Below are 20658 nucleotides of genomic sequence, written 5' to 3' on the forward strand. Positions count from 1 at the left end.
GAGATTGGAGCCAGATGGGTGGAGGTGGCAGAGAAGAAAAAAACTGGTCGCAGTTGGAGCGGAGACCAGAAGGGACAACCCCAGACCACACCCTATTACCGGGGGCCGCCCAAAGCCCCACCTACCTCCCAAAGAACCCTCCAGACCCCTTATCGTCCCACCACCCCGTTCTCCAGCAACCCTCCTCGCCCCAGTGACCCATCAGCTGGACGATGTTTTAAATGTAACGAGCTGGGGCATGTAAAGGCCAACTGCCCCAAGAACCCCAACAGATTACAGTTCATTGCACCGGAATCACACCAGAGGTCCACAGGCCCAGATACCTCCCAGATACCCTTGGAGCGGAGGGAAACTGTGAGTGTGGGCGGGAAGAAGGTCACCGCGTGGAGGGACACCGGAGCACAAGTGTCAGCTATCCATGCTTCCTTAGTGGACCCCAATTTAATCAACCCAGAGATCCAAGTGACGATTCAACCCTTCAAGTCCAACTCTTTCGATTTGCCTACAGCCAAGTTGCCTGTCCAGTACAAGGGCTGGTCAGGAACGTGGACTTTTGCAGTCTATGATGATTATCCCATCCCCATGCTGTTGGGGGAAGACTTGGCCAATCATGTGAAGCAGGCCAAGAGGGTGGGAACGGTCACCCGCAGCCAGGCTAAACAAGCCGTGAGGCCTAGCTCTGTTCCGGAAACTTCTATCAGGACCCGGTCAGAGGTGATGGACCCGGACCCCAGACCAATGTCTGCAACAGCAGTAGTGGATCCAGTCCCAGAGACCCAGACGGAACCAGTCCCAGAACCGGAACCAGCCGAACAACCAACACCAGACCCATTGCCAGCACTGAATCCAGTACTTGCAACCTCAACACCAGAGGGCCCCACCGACCCTGAACTGGCAGCAGCCGATAACCCGACACAAGAGGCTCAGCCGGAGCCTGAACCCCAACATAGTGCACCAGCGGAGAGCGGTTCACAGTCAACAGAAACAGCTCCATCCCCTATATCGCTTCCAGAGGGACCAAGCCTAGGTCCACAATCCAATGAGGAACTGATGTCTCCAGCATCAAGGGAACAGTTCCAGACCGAACAGGAAGCAGATGAAAGCCTCCAGAGAGCTTGGACGGCGGCACGGAGCAACCCACCGCCTCTCAGCTCTTCTAATCGATCCAGGTTTGTTGTAGAAAGAGGACTTTTATACAAGGAAACTCTTTCTGGTGGACACCAGGAAGACTGGCATCCTCGGAGACAGTTGGTAGTCCCAACTAAATACCGGGCCAAGCTCTTGAGCTTAGCCCATGATCACCCTAGTGGCCATGCTGGGGTGAACAGGACCAAAGACCGTTTGGGGGGGTCATTCCACTGGGAGGGAATGGGCAAGGATGTTTCTACCTATGTCCAGTCTTGTGAGGTGTGCCAAAGAGTGGGAAAGCCCCAAGACCAGGTCAAAGCCCCTCTCCAGCCACTCCCCATCATTGAAGTTCCATTTCAGCGAGTAGCTGTGGATATTCTGGGTCCTTTTCCGAAAAAGACACCCAGAGGAAAGCAGTACATACTGACTTTCATGGATTTTGCCACCCGATGGCCGGAAGCAGTAGCTCTAAGCAACACCAGGGCTAACAGTGTGTGCCAGGCACTAGCAGACATTTTTGCCAGGGTAGGTTGGCCCTCCGACATCCTCACAGATGCAGGGACTAATTGCCTGGCAGGAACTATGAAAAACCTTTGGGAAGCTCATGGAGTAAATCACTTGGTTGCCACTCCTTACCACCATCAAACAAATGGCATGGTGGAGAAGTTTAATGGAACTTTGGGGGCCATGATACGTAAATTCGTAAATGAGCACTCCAATGATTGGGACCTAGTGTTGCAGCAGTTGCTCTTTGCCTACAGAGCTGTACCACACCCCAGTTTAGGGTTTTCCCCATTTGAACTTGTATATGGCCGTGAGGTTAAGGGGCCATTGCAGTTGGTGAAGCAGCAATGGGAGGGATTTACACCTTCACCAGGAACTAACATTCTGGACTTTGTAACCAACCTACAAAACACCCTCCGAACCTCTTTAGCCCTTGCTAAAGAAAACTTACAGGATGCTCAAAAAGAGCAAAAAGCCTGGTATGATAAACATGCCAGAGAGCGTTCCTTCAAAGTAGGGGACCAGGTTATGGTCTTAAAGGCGCTCCAGGCCCATAAAATGGAAGCATCGTGGGAAGGGCCATTCACGGTCCAGGAGCGCCTGGGAGCTGTTAATTATCTCATAGCATTCCCCACCTCCAACCGAAAGCCTAAGGTGTACCATATTAATTCTCTAAAGCCCTTTTATTCCAGAGAATTAAAGGTTTGTCAGTTTACAGCCCAGGGAGGAGACGAGGCTGAGTGGCCTGAAGGTGTCTACTACGAAGGGAAATGTGCTGGTGGTGTGGAAGAGGTGAACCTCTCCATGACCTTGGGCGTATGCAGCGACAGCAGATCCAGGAGCTGTGCACTAGCTACGCGCCAACGTTCTCAGCCACCCCAGGACTGACTGAACGGGCATATCACTCCATTGACACAGGTAATGCTCGCCCAATTAGAGTCCAACCTTACTGGGTGTCTCCTCAAGCTAGAACTGCTATAGAACAGGAGATCCAGGATATGTTACAGATGGGTGTAATCCGCCCCTCTGAAAGTGCATGGGCATCTCCAGTGGTTCTAGTTCCCAAACCAGATGGGGAAATACGTTTTTGCGTGGACTACCGTAAGCTAAATGCTGTAACTCGCCCAGACAACTATCCAATGCCACGCACAGATGAACTATTAGAGAAACTGGGACGGGCCCAGTTCATCTCTACCTTGGACTTAACCAAGGGGTACTGGCAGGTACCGCTAGATGAATCTGCCAAGGAAAGGTCAGCCTTCACCACACATCTCGGGCTGTATGAATTTAATGTACTCCCTTTCGGGCTGCGAAATGCACCCGCCACCTTCCAAAGACTTGTAGATGGTCTCCTAGCGGGATTAGGAGAATATGCAGTCGCCTACCTTGACGATGTGGCCATATTTTCGGATTCCTGGGCAGACCACCTGGAACATCTACAAAAAGTCCTTGAGCGCATAAGGGAGGCAGGACTAACTGTTAAGGCTAAGAAGTGTCAAATAGGCCTAAACAGAGTGACTTACCTTGGACACCAGGTGGGTCAAGGAACTATCAGCCCCCTACAGGCCAAAGTGGATGCTATCCAAAGGTGGCCTGTCCCAAAGTCAAAGAAACAGGTTCAATCCTTCTTAGGCTTGGCCGGTTATTACAGACGATTTGTACCGCACTACAGCCAAATCGCCGCCCCACTGACAGACCTAACCAAAAAGAAACAGCCAAATGCTGTTCAGTGGACCGAAAAGTGTCAGAAGGCCTTTAACAAGCTAAAAGCGACCCTCATGTCTGACCCTGTACTAAGGGCCCCAGACTTTGACAAACCGTTCCTAGTAACCACAGATGCGTCCGAGCGTGGTGTGGGAGCAGTTTTAATGCAGAAAGGACCTGATCAAGAATTCCACCCTGTAGTGTTCCTCAGCAAAAAACTGTCTGAGAGGGAAAGCAACTGGTCAATCACTGAAAAAGAATGTTACGCCATTGTCTACGCTCTGGAAAAGCTACGCCCATATGTTTGGGGATGGCGTTTCCACCTGCAAACCGACCATGCTGCACTGAAGTGGCTTCACACCGTCAAAGAAACTAACAAAAAACTTCTTCGGTGGAGTTTAGCTCTCCAAGATTTTGATTTTGACATCCAACACATCTCAGGAGCTTCTAACAAAGTGGCTGATGCACTCTCACGTGAAAGTTTCCCAGACTCAACTGGTTAAAATCGTCCTTGAGATGTGGAAAATATTGTTAGTCTTTATGTACTTGGTAGCATATTTAGAGATGCATGTGTCTTATTAACTCTGTTTTCCTAGAGCTCCAGGAAGAAATCCCAGCCAGTGTTTCACCCTAGCTGAGATTTGGGGGGCGTGCCATAAATAGAAAGGGAAGGGTAAACCCCTTTAAAATCCCTCCTGGCCAGAGGAAATCTCCTCTCGCTTGTAAAGGGTTAAGAAGCTAAAGGTAACCTCGCTGGCACCTGACCAAAATGACCAATGAGGAGACAAGATACTTTCAAAAGCTGGTAGGAGGGAGAGAAACAAAGGGTTTGTGTGTCTGTCTACATTTTGTCTTTGCTGGGGATAGACCAGGAATGAAGTCTTAGAACTTTTAGTAAGTAATCTAGCTAGGTACGTGTTAGATTATGATTTCTTTAAATGGCTGAGAAAAGAATTGTGCTGAATAGAATAACTATTTCTGTCTGTGTATCTTTTTTGTAACTTAAGGTTTTTGCCTAGAGGGGTTCTCTATGTTTTGAATCTAATTACCCTGTAAGGTATTTACCATCCTGATTTTACAGGGGGGATTTCTTATTTCTAATTCTATTTTTATTAAAAGTCTTCTTGTAAGAAAACTGAATGCTTTTTCATTGTTCTCAGATCCAGGGGTTTGGGTCTGTGGTCACCTATGCAAATTGGTGAGGCTTTTTATCCAACATTTCCCAGGAAAGGGAGGGTGCAAGTGTTGGGAGGATTGTTCATTGTTCTTAAGATCCAAGGGTCTGGGTCTGTAGTCACCTAGGCAAATTGGTGAGGCTTTTTACCAAACCTTGTCCAGGAAGTAGGGTGCAAGGTTTTTGGGAAGTATTTTGGGGGGAAAGACGTGTCCAAACAGCTCTTCCCCAGTAACCAGTATTTGTTTGGTGGTGGTAGCGGCCAATCCAAGGACAAAAGGGTGGAGTATTTTGTACCTTGGGGAAGTTTTGACCTAAGCTGGTCAAGATAAGCTTAGGAGGTTTTTCATGCAGGTCCCCACATCTGTACCCTAGAGTTCAGAGTGTGGGAGGAACCTTGACAGATGGTTAGAAATCTTTGTCTAATTTCAAGCCTAAATTTGTTGATGGCCAGTTTATATCTATTTGTTCTTGTGCTAACACTGGCCCTAAACTTAAATAACTCCTCTCTCTCCAGGGTGTTTATACCTCTGATGTATTTATAGAAAGCAACCATATCAGCCTTCATTTCATTAGGTTAAACAAGCCAAGCTCCTTAATCTCCTCTCATAAAGTAGCAAGTATTAGGGGGTAGCTGTGTTAGTCTGTATTCACAAAAACAATAAGGAGTCTGGTGGCACCTTAAAGACTAACAGATTATCTAAACCTAATCTGTTAGTCTTTAAGGTGCCACCAGACTCCTTGTTCTCATAAGGTAGGTTTTCCATTCCTCTAATCAGCTGAGTAGCCCTTTTCTGCACTTGTTCCAGTTTGAATTCATCTCTTTTGAACACAGGAGACTAGAATTGCACACACTATTCCATAGGAGGTCTCACCAGTGCCTTCTACAATGGAAATATCATTTCACTGTCTTTACTGGAAATACATTGCTGGATGTATCCTAGGATTGCATTAGCCTTTTTCATGGCTGCATCACACTGATGGCTCTCAGTGATCGATCAATACACCCAGGTCTTGCTGCTCCTCTGTCGCTTCCAACTGATATGTCCCCAGCTCATAGCAAAAATTCTTGTTCGTTCCTAAGTGTATGACCTTCAGTTTGTCAGCTATCACATCCAGGAATATATGGGCCCAGTTGGTATTAGTAACATTTGTGCTCATAGCTGGACCTGGTACATTAAAATCTCCCATAATCACACAATTCCCAATAGTATTTGTGGATAGGGATATCTTTAATTAAATATCTCCCAACCGTCTCCCCCAGATTTACTAGTTTAAAGCTATTTTAATCAGTTTTGCCAGCGTCCATCCCAGAAGTCGATACCCTCCCTATTCAGGTGGAGTCCATCCCATAAGAACAGTCTTCAGTCCATGAATGCCTCTTGGTGGTCGAACAACCTCCTTATAGCACCATTTCCTGAGCCATCTGTTGATTATCATAATCTTGTCTCCTCTTCGCATTCCTCCTTTAGGGACAGGTAGAATGCCACTGAAGATGACCTGAGTGTCTATTTCTTTAATAATCTTCGCCAGCCTGGCATAGTCTTCCTTGGTGTGTTCCATGAGAACCTAACAGTATTATTTGCTCCCATGTGAAGGGACACTTGGTTTCTTTCCTGCTCCCATTATGATCTTCTTCAACCTCAGGTCCACATCCTATATCTTAGCTCCTGGCAGACAGCCCATCCTTCTGTTCTCTGGATCAGCTCTGGTGACAGGCCTGTTTGCTGTTCTTGGTAGGGAGTCTTCAGTCACATAGACCCCCTCTTTTCCTGGTGTAGGTGCAATTCTCTGGCCTGCCTCCTTCCTTCTGTTCTTTCTGGTTGCAAGTCATCTTGTCTTTTGTTCTCATTTGAAATCTTCTGAGAGTCATTCTCTGTCCTCCTGGGGCTCTGAGCTCTGGCTATCTTAGTTGACTTTCTCTCTTCCTGTAGGACTTAGCTACTCTTTTGTTACTACTTGCCTCGCTCCTTCATTTTGCAACTCAGCAAACACATTCCTCTGTTCTCTTTTGCTAGCCTGTCTTTTTTTTTCCCCTACCCTTTTCTCGTAGTCACATGCTGGATGAGGAAGGTGGCCCACGAAAGCAATCTACCTTCACAGTTATCTGGTCCAGCTTGTATCTGCAAGTCTTGAGTTTTCCCTTCAGCCTCCATCGTCTGCGAAATTCCCGTCGAAACTCAACCATAGTGTCTAGCTGCATCTCTAAACCTTGGATCTTCCTTTTTATCAGTTCTGTCAGGCAGCACTTGATACAAATGAAGCACCATTCAGGTACCCTCTGTAGAATAATGTCCCTCCTAAGCTGCTGTCCTAAATAAATAAATAAAACACAGAACATCATGTTCACCTAGTTTTCAGCTCTGTGTGTTGACTGACAGCTTGGCTGCTTTGAGAGGCCTGCTGATTAGGGAAACCCTGAGCCCTAGTCAGGCCTCAGCTGTGATCAAAGGCTCTACTTCTTTCATAACAGACTACTCCCTACCAGCCAGTCCTTTGGCTAAAGCAGTTTTCTCACACTCCGTTTTTCTGTAGAGCTTGCTGATTTTCAGTCAAATCAGGATCTACTGGGTTCTCCTCAGTAAATGGATAACAGAAGGTCTTTTTGCTTCAGGTTTCAGAGTAGCAGCCATGTTAGTCTGTATCCATAAAAAGAAAAGGAGTACTTGTGGCACCGTAGAGACTAACAAATTTATTACAGCATAAGCTTTCGTGAGCTACAGCTCACTTCATCGGATGCATACAGTGGAAAATATAGTGGTCAGGAAAGGTGAGCTATTACCAGCAGGAGAGCAGGGGTGGGGCCGTGGGGGACACACCTTTTGTAGTGATAATCAAGGTGGGCCATTTCCAGCACTTTACAAGAACAGTAGGAGGGGAAATAAACAAGGAGAAATAGTTTTACTTTGTGTAATGACACATCCACTCCCAGTCTTTATTCAAGCCTAATTTAATTGTATCCAGTTTTCAAATTAATTCCAATTCAGCACTCTCTCTCTGGAGTCTGTTTTTGAAGCTTTTTTGTTGAAGAATTGCCACTTTTTGGTCTCCTCCTCCTTGTTCTTTTCACAGTCATCCATTGTGTGTGATTTTAAAATGTTGAATTGTGGTCTGTGTACTTTTACAGTGCTGATCAAGTTTCAGAGTCTGAAAAGCTGGAAACACAGAAAAAAATAGCCCAGTTGAAAGAGCAGTTGAAGATCGTCCATGATCAAGAAGTCATGATGGTTCAAGATATGGATCAATTTCAGCAGGCTGTCTACAAATCCAAGGAAGAACATGCCAGACTCAAGTAAGTTTAACTTTGTTTTTAATTATCCAAGTTTCTTTACAAGTGGCAATAGGTGTTCTGCTTCGTTACCTGTATTTCAAAGTACTCCATGCAGCACTAGACTTAATTTATTTTTTAGTTCTAATTCTCCCGAAGCACCTTATGATCTGGTACTTCTTTGTCATCATCCACAGTGAGACTAAGTTTGAAAGTTCTCAGCGCAAAATACAAAATGTGCTGGCATTTAAGGTGACATGCAGTGCTAAAATTAAAATCTGATTTAATCTAAGACAGGGTGGGTGAAACCTGTTTTTTTTAAATTAAAAAAAAATCTGACTTTTTAAAAAAATCAAAGGCAGATAATGGTGGTTGTGACTGTAATATAATAAGGGACTTGACATATGTTGATGCTTACTCTTCTCATATTAGTCCTGTTAATCTTCCTTAATTCCCACTATCTTACTTCTACATCAAAATTGTTTCTTATTGGTGTGTTGTTACCTAGAAGAACGTTTCTGGAAGATGCTGGACTTCTAATTACATTCATAACATGATTACCACTTGAATTCTACTGATATTTCCTGTATGTTTTGTATATCATTTGTTTGTGGAGACTATTTATGAAATGTTGATGATATCCATAAGATAAATGGTAGAACCATATTTATAAATTGCATTTATCAAGCCTCTTCTGGTAAGCTCACATGTACAATGGAACACATGTTCATATTCGAGCTTACACTTTCTTGAGCTCACTTAATATTATGTTACCATCCCTACCTTCACATTTCGGTTCTGAGCCTGTGTACACCTAACATCGAGTTAGTGAAATTCCTTTCTGTAGTCACACTTCCGATATTACTACTGTGTACCTTTTTGAAGTTATCTTGGAAATCTTTCTTTCTGTTTTTATTATTGGTACTCTTGCTTGTGTTGTGTTGTTGCTCTGTGCATGTCACCTTGGTACAAATGAAAATGTTTTTCAAATCCATGTACTCTAGAGCAATGAGGATAGTTCAGCATACTCTTCATTTTGAAGCCTAAATCCTTTTTCCAATTGTAACAAGCTTTGTTACGGCAACAAGAAAGTCTGACTGCTAAATTTGACAGCTAATAAAATTTTGTCAAAAGTTGTTATATTAATTAAAGTAAATGTTTCAGTAGCCTTTCCTTTTCTCAGGCGAGAAGAACTTGATGTGAAACAAGCATTGGATTCCAAGCAAAGACAGCTGAAGGAGCTGACAGACAGTAAAACAAATAGATTGAAAAGATTTGGACAACATGTGCCAGTCCTTCTTGAAGCAATTGAAGATGCCTATAGAAAAGGACATTTTAAACACAAACCTATTGGACCTCTAGGTAAGATAGCCCTTGCATAAAGGAACGTAAAAAGTTTGCCTCTATAGAGTCCCACTGTACACTTGGTCATGTGAACACGGAGCCTTTTTGAAAAGTATTTGTCACTTAAGGGGCATGATGTCCAATTCTCTTAAGGTCTGCATTTCCTAGACCAAATATATAAATACCCCAGCCCACTAACTGTACCTCAGTTTCGCTCTTTTTCAATCTACTGGAGCAGTCACAGAACCATCCTCTACCAAGCTGGTTAGTTGAATGGAAATCATTTTAAATAGTTTGAATAGGTCTGTGCGTAGACTCAGTCTGAATCTAATTGTAATTTTCATGTAGTTTCATTGTTGAGTTGAATTCTTGCTGTCTTTGGGTCACCCCAGGCCTTGCTGAAGATAGCAGTTATGTTTAGGAAAATGGAGTTTAGGAAATGATCTTGTTCTCCTCTATTCTGTGTATAGGTTTTTATACCATGCTCATCACCGTGATATAATCTGAGCACCTTGCGGTAGTGCATTTAGCAACATATAACTGCATTTAGCATGTGTTTCTTTGCTTACATCCTCTCTCCAGAGGGAGAAGCATGTACAGTGGAGTGTTTTGTTTTTGTAATGTCTTGTTTTTTTATTTTAACATAAATATAGCTGTTGCTATGTCTTGTTAGAAAAGACAAGGTCAAAGAAATGTGGTTTCCACTTGGAGCAGAAAGTGGTGAGGTTTGTGTTGGTCCTTAGTTCCTGGAGGAGTTCATTCCACCATCTCAGACAGCACCTGGAAAAAGTTCTGTCTCCTTCACAGACAAACTTTTCTCTTATTGTTAAGAGTTACATTGTGCCAGAGAAGCAAAGTTTGTCGACCGTGGTCTTCATCCTGGAGCTTTTAGATGATCTCTTAGGTATCCTGGCTCCAGGTCATGGAGTGCTTTGAAGAGAAGGACTGAGACCTTGAACTTGATTTGAAATTCTATGGTAAGCCAGTGTAGAGAGCAGAGGACTAGTTTGATATGTTTGTGGTAGCTTGTGTTGCTGCATTATTAACTAGTTGGAGTTTAAGTGGTGAAGGCTCCATGCCCAGGTATATTGCATAACTGTAATCCAGCTGAAAGGTGATGAAAGCATGAATAATGTTTGTCCTCCAGAATGGGACAGTTTCCTAGCCAAGAAGGTATGGTAGAAAGTATTATTTACAGATGCTGCTATGTGAGAGTTCTGTGTCAGCAAGGAATTCAAGAGTACTCCTACACTATAGATGGTATTGACCAATTGTGGGGGTGTATCTTTAACTGACATCTGACATAGACTGCAGCATAGTTGCAAGCTCTTCAAAATACTTCTCTTTTTACTTCTCTGATTGTCCAGCGGCCCCACTGATGGTTTAGCAGACTTCCTGCTTCTGATTTTTTTTTTTTAATTGCTATTAGTTTTCATGTCTTTTGCTTGTTGCTCTTCAAATTATTTTCTGGCCTGCCTAATTATACTTGAAGTCTAGCAAATCAAGTGTAAATGTTCCTTTCTATTTTTCTCAGTAGGATTTGAATTCCAATTTTTGTCTCTTTTATACTATGGTTAAACAGAGTAAAAGAAGCAGTATTTTTTGGTCCTCTTGTTGTTTTTTCTTTTATTTGAAGTATACGTATAGTTGGAGTCTCTGTTACGGTGTTTTTAAAAAGTCTTCATGCAGCTTGCAGGCACTTCATTCTTTTGAGTGTCCGTTTTCATTTCTGTTTAGCTTCCTTGTTTTTGTGTAGTTACCCTTTCTGAAGTTAAATGCCACTGTGGTGAGTTTCTTTGGTATTTTCCCCCTTATAAGGATGTTCAATTTCATTACATTATGGTTGCTATTGCCAAGCGATTCGGTTGTATTCACCTCTTGGACCACATCCTGTGCATCATTTACTGTTACCCGGGGTTCTTTCAACCCAAAGCTCTTGGTAACTTTTACTCTGTGCGAGGTGGTGTCAGGAAATAAATCAGGGGAGACACGGCCGTCCGACCAATAGATGGCTGGCACAAACAGGACAACACGAGTACTTTCACTTAAAGCTAAACTTTACTTAGTCTCAAGCACTTATACACAGCTCCACAACAGGTTAGTAAAACACCCCCCAACCCTTGATAATTACCAAAGCTGAGCGTGGCTCTCGAGTGGCACAGCGGCAGCCCGTCTGCCAGTGGGGAACACAAGATGCATCCAGAGGGGGAGTCCAGTCCTGAAGCGTCCCACTACCTCAAATTTTCCCCCTTATTTATACGCTGAAGTTAGTAATAGAATGACATGTCCCTTAAAGAAAACTTGTTAAGCAAGCAGTTCCAATGGTCAAGCAAGAAGCTCCTTCTGATTATTGATTAACCACGTGTGGGTTTTTCCAGAGTTTACAGCCTTGAGGCCCCAACAGACATTCCTGGGGCACAATCCTGCTCTTCTAAAATGCATGTATCAGCAACTTCAACACAACTCTTATCAGGAAGGACACGGGATCAAGCTGCCCTTTCTGTGGCACCCAAAAGCCCCTCCCCTCCTTCCTTGGTCAAGCTGAGTTTGCTACATGGCCACTTTACAGCCTGCTGACTTGTCTGCTTTTAGCAATAAGCCATAGTGGTTTCAGGTGCTTTAGTGGTTTTCTGACATCTCCCCGTACATTACAACTAAATCAGGAGTTCCCTCTGCCCTTCTGGGTTTCAGGACTAGTTGCTCCCAAGAAGCAGTCATTAATGGTGTATAGAAATTTTATCTCTTGTATCCCTTCCTGAGGTGACATGTACCCCAGTCAGTATGGATAGTTGAAGCCCTCATTGAATTTATAGGCACTATAGTTCACCCATCTTAGTATTTAGACTTCAAGCATGTTTGTAGAAGCAAGCAGAAAATTTTTTGTCAGTATTTAGTTATCTGCCTCCATGTGATGTAATTGAATGGGACTGTTTCTCTTCAGTTTCTTCCTGTACTTCATATCCTATTAAAGAGGAGAAGTTAGAAGTTGATAGAGTATCCCTTTTAATAAACCTTCCCCTAAGGGATGTGTCTGTTCAAACAATGTGCTCTTCTGCACCTATCAGCCTTCTCCAGCCTTAAATTAAAAATTCTTCTAAGAACTTTTTAATTTTACATGCCAGCACCTTTTTGGTGCAGGTGGAGCCCATCCTTCCTGTATAAGCTCCTCCTTTCCTAAAAGGTCCCCAGTTACTAATAAACCTAAATCCCTCCTCCGATCGCCATAATCTTTTCTACACATTGAGAAAAGGAGTACTTGTGGCACCTTAAAGACTAACAAATCTATTTGAGCATAAGCTTTCGTGAGCTACAGCTCACAAAGCTTATGCTCAAATAAATTTTAGTCTAAGGTGCCTCAAGTACTCCTTTTTCTTTTTGCGGATACAGACTAACATGGCTGCTACTCTGAAACCTGTCATTCTACACATTGAGACCTTTTAGTTCTGCCTGTCTGGCCCTGCTCATGGAACTGGAAGCATTTCAGAGAATGCTACCATGGAGATTCATGGATTTAGCCATGAACTACTTCCAGAGATTTCAGGGGAAAGGACCCACCCATTGTGAGGGTCTGCTTCTCAAAGTGTTTGTGAGAAGAGAAATTTGCATGTAAGAGAACAAATTATCTATTTGTATTTACATTATTGCTTAGAAAACCTAACCTGAGCTTAAAAAAATTAAATATATGTTCTCAAATGTTTTTTTAAACTAAAACAAAGAATAATGTAGTTACATTTTAATTGCAGTTACATATTAAAATATATTTGATACTGTGCCTCTGAAGTCTTGACTTTTGTCTATATTTAGGTGCTTTCATTAGTCTCAAAGATGCTGAACTTACTTTGGCTGTTGAAACTTGTTTAAAAAGCCTACTGCAGGCATTTTGTTGTGATAATCACCATGATGAGAGAACACTTCAGACACTGATGTCAAAGGTTTATCCATCTGGATATCGGCCCCAAATAATTGTCAGTAGGTTTCGAAATGAAGTTTATGATGTCAGACCTAGGTGAGTTCCAAGTTTTGAATAAAATTGCTGCTTCAGAACCTTGATCCAAATGGCTTAATAGTAACTCCAATATATAATGCATTTTCTAATGTACAGTCAGGTGAATCTTTAAAGCGGTTTGCACTGTTTAAATATGTACATTTTAGTTTTGTTTCTTTTCTTCTTTTCTCATAGGGCTGTTCACCATCCAGAATTCCCATCAGTCCTTACAGCTTTAGAAATAGATAATGCAGTTGTTGCTAATTGTTTGATTGACATGAGGGGTATAGAAACAATCCTGCTAATTAAGGTAGGACATAACTGCTGTATTTGTTTTTGCTATGTTTTAAAATGAATTTATATGCTAATGAGGCTTTTTGTAATTAAAAAAAGGCAACCTGATTGCTTCTTGCTGCCCAAGATACCTATAGAAATAAGGCATTCTTCTTTGAGTGGTTGCAGATGTGTATTCCACTCAGTACACACGTGCACAGAGCCAGTGCACTGAAGCTGGAGAACTTTTCCTAGCAGTACCCATAGGGGTGGTGCTTCTGCACTCTGGCCCTAAGACCTTTCCATGGCTATTTAAGGGCAGCGCAGCCCCAATTGTGCTTACATCCTTCATTCTACAGTCAGAGCTTCCCATGTTGTTTTTTCCTCATTGGTTTTCGACATCAGTTATTTGTAAATAATTAGTAGTTAGTTAGCTGGCTTTCATTTGTGTTAGTGTTATATAGTGCTATGCCCTCGCCAGGGTTTGAGAACTGTCCTTCATGTGAGATGGCTATTCCCAATAACGACCCCCATATTTGCTGTTAGTTGTGCTGAGGAGAGGGGCACATTAGAGAGGTTCTTCATTAGCCACTCCTTTAAAAATAAGACTCAAGTGGTCCAAGACTTGTGCTTAAAACAGCACCTCACTTAATAGGATCAAAGGGGGTCCTGGATAACCCCCATCCAAGAATATTAATGGAACTGGCACATGAAACTGCAAGCCCAATTGCAAAGATTTTTAATGAATCTGTCAACTTTGGGGTCATATCCTATGACTGGAGAAATGTGGATATCCTACTTTAAGAAAAGGGGAAAAAAGAGTGATCCAGGAAACTACAGACCCCTTAATTTGACCTAAATTTTGTGCAAGGTCTTAGAACAAATTTTGAAAGAGTAATTAGTTAAGGACATAGGGGTAAAAGGTAATTAAGATAAAATACAACACTATTTTACCAAAGGTAGATCATGCTAGATCAGTGGTTCCCAAACTAGGAGTGTCGCTTGTTCAGGGAAAGCCCCTGGTGGATCGGGCCAGTTTGTTTACCTGCCGCGTCTGCAGCTTCGGCCGATTTGCGGCTCCCACTGGCTGCGGTTCATCGCTCCAGGACAATGGGGGCTGCGGGAAGGGCGGCCAGCACATCCCTCGGCCCGTGCTGCTTCCCGCAGCCCCCACTGGCCGAGAATGGCAAACCACGACCAGTCGGAGCTGCCATCGGCTGAACCTGTGGACGCAGCAGGTAAACAAACTGGCCCGGCCTGGCCTGCCCAGGGCTTTCCCTGAACAAACAGCGCCCCTAGTTTGGGAACCACCGTGCTAGGTCAACTTAATCTTTCTTTGAGAAGCTAACTGATTTTCTAGACAAAGGAAATGCACTAGATCTAATTTATTTGGATTTTAGGAAAGCATTCATTACAATTCCACATGGTAAATTATTAGTTAAATTGGAGATGTAGATTACTATGAGAATTGAAAGGTGGGTAAGGAACTGGTTAAATGGGGGACTACAGCGGGTCATAGTGAAAGGTGTATTGTCAGGCAGATGGAAGGTTACTAATGGAGTTCCCCATGGATGGTTCTTGGGACCAGTCTTATTTGAAAGTTTCGTTCATGACATTGGCACAAAAAATGGGAGTATGCTAATAAAATTTGCGGATAACCTAGAGTTTGCGTGGTATTGCCAATACAGAATCCAGAGGCCTGGAATATCTCACAAGAAAATTTGGATGAACTTTGAAATTGGAGTAATAGAAATGGGATGAAATGTAACTGCAATTTGCAAGGTTAATGGCTTACTTAAAAGAATTTTTGCTATAAGATGGGGACTTAGCAGTTGTAAGCGGGAGGACGAGAAAGATCTGCGTGCATTGGTCGATTGCAGGATGACTGAGCTGCCAATGTGATGCAGCTGTGAAAAAGGCTAGCACAATCCTAGGGTGCATCTGACGAGGTATTTCCAGTAAAAATAGGGAAGTGATGTTTTCCGTTGTAGAAGACACTGGTGAGATCACATCTGGAATACTGTGTTCAAAAAAGATGTATTCAGACTGGAACAAATGCAGAGAAGGGCTAGTAGGATGATTAGAGGAATGGAGAACCTGTCTTATGAGAGGAGACTTAAGGAGCTTGGCTTGTTTAGCCTAATAAAATGAAGGCTTTAGGGAGATATGATTGCTCTCTCTAAATATATCAGAGGGATAAACATCCTGGAGAGATAGGAGTTAAGTTAAGGGCCAATGCTGGCACAAGAACAAATGGATATGAACTGGCCATCAACACATTTAGGCTTGAAATTGGACAAAGGTTTCTAACTGTTAGAGGACTGCAGTTCTAGAACAGCCTTCTAAGGGCAGTAGTATAGGCAAAAAACATAACTGGCTTCAAGAGTGAGCATGATAAGTTTTATGGAGGGGATATATGATGAGGTTGCCTACAGTGATGTATGGCCCATTTGTGACCGCATTTAACAAATACCTCCAATGGCTGGAGATGGGACACTAGTGGGGAGGGGTATGAGTTACTACAGAGAATTCTTTCCCAGGTGGTTCTCACCCACATGGTCAAGGTCTAACTGATTACCATTTTTGGGGTCGAGAAGGAATTTTCCCCAGGTCATATTGGCGAGACCCTAGAGGTTTTTTGCCTTTTCCTGCTGCGTGGGGTGTGGGTCACTTGCTGGTTTGAACTAGAGTAAATCATGTATTCTCTGTAATGTGAAGTTCTTAAATCAAAACTTCAGTAACTCAGCAAGAGGCTATGGGACTATTATAGGAGTGGAGGGTTGAGGTTCTCTGGCCTGCAATGGTGCAGGAAGTCCAACTATATAATTCGGATGGTCCCTTCTGCCCTTAAAGTCTATATATAATATTAAGGACACACCAGAGAACCATCTACAGTTGGAAATTTAACCTGTTACTGATAGTAGTTGATGACAGCAAGTCCGCCTGAACCAGAGCTGAAAACTGTTTAACTGCCTTTGTCTGTTGGTCAAAGCTATTTTCAGCACCCTCAGAAAGCCGTGTTTTCAAAAAGCTTTTCTTTAAATGAGTTAAATAACGTTGTTCCGATTTTGCTAGCAGTTAAAATAGTTCTTGTCACTGGTTCAAGGCAGGGTGGATTTGAAATCAAATTGATTTAAATCATGATTTAAATCACTAGTCAGGAAGACTCTATTTAATCATGGATTTCTACATAAAAGTGAGTTCTTGTTGGTTGTTATAACCTTAATACATATTCTTCACAACTCAGAGATATGAGACCCAAACTGGGTCTCTTTTACGGCCTGCTGCCATTATAGGTTTTCCCTTCTAGTGAGAATGGTATGGTAGATCTCAAATCAATGAAGGCTACACTGAGAGAGACCTCAAGACTTCTGGAATATGCTGCTCAGACAGTTTCACTTTTGTTTCTACTGCTTGTCCCTCCCATCTCACATTTATCTCCAGAACTTCTTCTCCTTGTCCAGATCTATTCCGCTCCCAACAGTCTTCTGTTCATTGAATTTTTTGAAATTTTGCACTTTTAGAGAGAGGTAAGGGATTGACTCTGTGTACACAAATTTGCAGAGGGACAATAGGGTTGAGGTCTGTTATTTCTCACCTCTATATTTTATTTATTTATTTAGTTATTTATTTAAAAACATTTTTGCTGTTAACAAGCATGTTCTCTGGAGACACAAATCCACAGTTTGAGAACTGCAAAACTAAACATCTCTGATGGTATCTTCTAGACTTAGCACTGAGTCCCATTGGGTAGCTAGAAAGATTAACCTAAATAATCTATACAGAAGCCTTTGGAACCCCATAAGATTGGGTCCCTAATCCATGAACTAATGGAACTCTTTTACAAAACTTTTCTTAAACATTACATGAATTTATTGTCTCATACTATAGAATTAGAATTTATAATCCCTATTCCATGATGAGATATCTTTGAGCTATAATGTATCTTAATTAAAACTATCTTTAGATTGTTTTTTCCTCAAAAAGCATTTTATCCAAAAAATCAGATTTAAATAAAATCCAATTTTTTATTTTTTTAAAAAATCGTTGATTTTTATCCACCATGGTTCAGAGAGACTCGTTGCTGGCAGTTGTTGTCTGTTTCCTAATGTAGACTAAGCTTTGAAAAGCAGTAATATCTGAGACCTTCTCTCCTCCTCCCCTGCCCCCCCCCCCCCCGAAGTTCTGGTTCTCAGCAAAATAGATACAAGTTTACAATGTAATATGGCGGGGGGGGACGGGACTAATGGGATTAGCTCTATCCGGACTGCACTTAACATACTGCTCCCCGTTCAGGGCATCTTAATATCTGAAAGATATAGAAAATTGCAGGGAACGTGGAGAGGAGCAAGAAAACGGATTACAGGGCAGGAAATAATCGCTTATGAGGAAAGAAACTAGTATTACAAGTATTTGATTAATTTTTCTTCTGATAAGTATTGCTTGAGTAAGTAAAAGGACACAGTCCTCTAAGGGTTTGTCTACATTTAAAATGGTGTAATGCTTCAGTGAAGTTACTGCCTGCACTGAGGGGTTCTCCCATTGGTGTAGGTAATCCGTCTCCCCGAGTGGCGAATTCTTCCATCGACCTAGCACTGTCTACAGTGTGGGTTAGGTCGGCATAACAACATCTCTCAGGGATGTGGATTATTTACATCCCTGAGAGACGTAGTTATGTTGATATAAGTCCCCAATGTAGCCCTAAAAGAAACTGGATGCCAAGCATACTGGGCTTGGCCTAAACAAAGCTGCATCAGTTTTACTGAAGATGTGATTTTTAAGGTGTTTTGATTAAACCAGTGCAACTTTCTGTATGTAGACAATCATTTAGTTGTGGAGTATTTTTCCAAAGGAAGCAGGGAAAATGTCATTTAATTGAGAGATTTAAAATGCAGCTGTACAAAGAACACTGCCAGATGAATTCAGTAGATGATCTAAGGGTGTATTCCATCTTGAATATCAGTATTTTTGTCATCTTAAGACCCTTTAGTAGACTCATTGGTCCAGGTAACTCTTAAGTGAGTTGTTTTTTTTATTCCAAGTGTAAGGGGCTTAAACTTCTCTTAAATTTCAAATCAATTCTTAAATCTTAAACTCAGTTTTATTACCGTTCTGAAAGCAAGAAATATCACGCCTGAGGTTGATAGAAGTCAGTGAGAGCGTTGGGTGCTCTAAGGATCAGAAACATAGCATTTCAAATTGCTAGCCATTGTGAGTACTTTTTATGAGAAAAAACATTGTTTTTCAGAGTAACCCAGAGGCTCGTGCGGTAATGCAGAGAAAGAGGCCTCCAAAAAACTGTAGAGAAGCTTTTACTGCGGAGGGTGATCAAGTGTTTGAGAGACGCTATTATTCATCTGATAATACCAGGCCAAAATTCCTAAGTAAAGACGTGGAAGCAGAAATAAGGTTAGTGTCATGTATTGCTGAAGTGTAAAGTATTCTCTCTCAAGGTGTTAGAAGTAACATCTTGCTCTTTGTCCTTCTACTCCTGTTTGAGGGGCTCAGGAGTGTTTTATAGCACAAAATCTAAAAAAACCCCTCCCCTCTGCATTGTAGAAAAAGGTACCCCTCTCTTCAATTAACCTTTCTTTTCCCGTAGACTTAACTCCATGACAGTACCTGCATCACACTTCTTTCTTGTGAAGTTTTTTTTCCTCATCCAGACTTATTAAAATCAAGTATATATTTTCCAGAAGTACCTTTTGTAATAGATGCACATTCTTGAGTTCCTTCTTAATTGTTTTGATCTTGTGGCATGTGGATGTGGCCCAGAGACATGGGATTTGCAGAGGCAACGTACTCTGAAAAATCCAGTTACCTTCCTTTCATTTTTGTAGCCTTGGTCAAAGAGCAAGTCTGAAATGAAAGGTCTCTAAAAGTACTCTGAAAATGGAATAGTGCTTTGGTTGAGAGTAAGATAACTTAGTTTTTCTATTCTAAATTAGCCTCACGCCAAAAGCCCTTTGTTAAACGATTTGTAGCTATTTTGTTAGGGCATGTCTGTGCTACAAAATTAAGTCAATCTAATTTAGGTCCACATACAGCCACTGCAGTAATTACATTGCTTGTGCATGTTTACACTTTGTTCCGTGTGTCAGTGGTGTGCATCTTCACCAGGAGCACTTGTATCAATTATACTGTCAGTTTGGGGCATTGTGGGATGACTTTTGAAAGCCAATACGTCTGTGTAAGCAGTGTAGCACTGTGTCAACTTAAATACCTCGACGTTGACTCTGTGCCTCTCGTGGAGGTGGAGTTAAGTCGGCATAGCAGGGCAGTTACTTCGATGGGAGCAAAATTTTAGTGTAGACACTTATCTTGTTAGATCAGTATAAGGTGCCTTGTGTTGACCTAACTCTGTAGTGTAGACCAGGCCGCAGTTCCAAGCATTTGGCATACCTACGTGCAGCTATATGTAGTCATCTTGATTATTCTGGTTACTTTTTCAAAACAGCAAGCTTTAAAAGAAAACCAGCATTTACCTTTGAGAGATTTCAGAGGTGGTGGTGGTAACTTCTTTGACCAACTCCAATTAGTACCATTAAAATACTTTATTTTGGGGACTGAGCTATAATGCAGATGAAGTGAGAAAATAGGGCACCGTTGAATTAAAAATGTATTGAAAAGAAATTTTCCTTAACTATTAACAGCTAAGATGTTTTTTAAATTCTGTGAGTTCTAATAACAACTTTTTGCTATTTAGGGTATGGTTTAGTATTTATATTTTTCTCCATTTAGATTATTGAAATAAACCAGTCAGCTTCTCTTATGTTCATAGCCAGTTTCTAGTCCACTACTTTTTTCAAGTTTTTAGTTGTTACCAAAATGCTACAATATTTCTGTTGCAAATTTTGTGAGGGGAGGGAAGTGGGTTTTTTTTTTTAGTCTTTTGTATTATAAACATTATATTTTTATTAATTCTTATACTATAAAATATTATTAAACCTTATATTGGGATCCTGCTTAATCTGTTGTTCCTTTTTAAACACTAAAGCCTATATTGAATTATGCATGTTCTACTGCAAAAAGTGTTTTTTAGTATGGTCAGCTGAGATGCTGCCACTGCCATTTCCAGTTATGAACGCTATATATGAGTATTTTGTCCACTATATATGAAGGTTAACTAGCGTGTCTGTTTGCTTTTTAATTTACTGCTCACTAACAGTGCCATATTAACAGTCCTGAGGACTGAAATCCTTCTTAAAAAGAACAAGTGTGGGAGGTGGTAGGCCAAGTTTCTCCATACTGACTTAGTTACTTTGCTCCAACCAAAGT

General features: G+C 41.9%; 1 protein-coding gene across 2 annotated transcripts in view; it reads left to right on the forward strand.

Annotated features, from left to right (window-relative positions):
• The window catches only part of SMC6 (structural maintenance of chromosomes 6), a 96398-nt gene that overhangs the window by 23829 nt on the left and 51911 nt on the right, over nucleotides 1-20658 (forward strand). For both annotated transcript variants that reach the window (XM_074947565.1, XM_074947564.1), the window contains exons 13-17: nucleotides 7638-7802; nucleotides 8962-9140; nucleotides 12927-13128; nucleotides 13303-13417; nucleotides 18629-18789. In XM_074947565.1, the coding sequence (XP_074803666.1) occupies nucleotides 7638-7802; nucleotides 8962-9140; nucleotides 12927-13128; nucleotides 13303-13417; nucleotides 18629-18789 (822 nt within the window). The remainder of the gene's footprint in view (nucleotides 1-7637; nucleotides 7803-8961; nucleotides 9141-12926; nucleotides 13129-13302; nucleotides 13418-18628; nucleotides 18790-20658) is intronic.

The sequence above is a fragment of the Natator depressus genome, chromosome 3, assembly GCF_965152275.1.
Source record: "Natator depressus isolate rNatDep1 chromosome 3, rNatDep2.hap1, whole genome shotgun sequence".
NCBI classification, from domain to species: Eukaryota; Metazoa; Chordata; order Testudines; family Cheloniidae; genus Natator; species Natator depressus.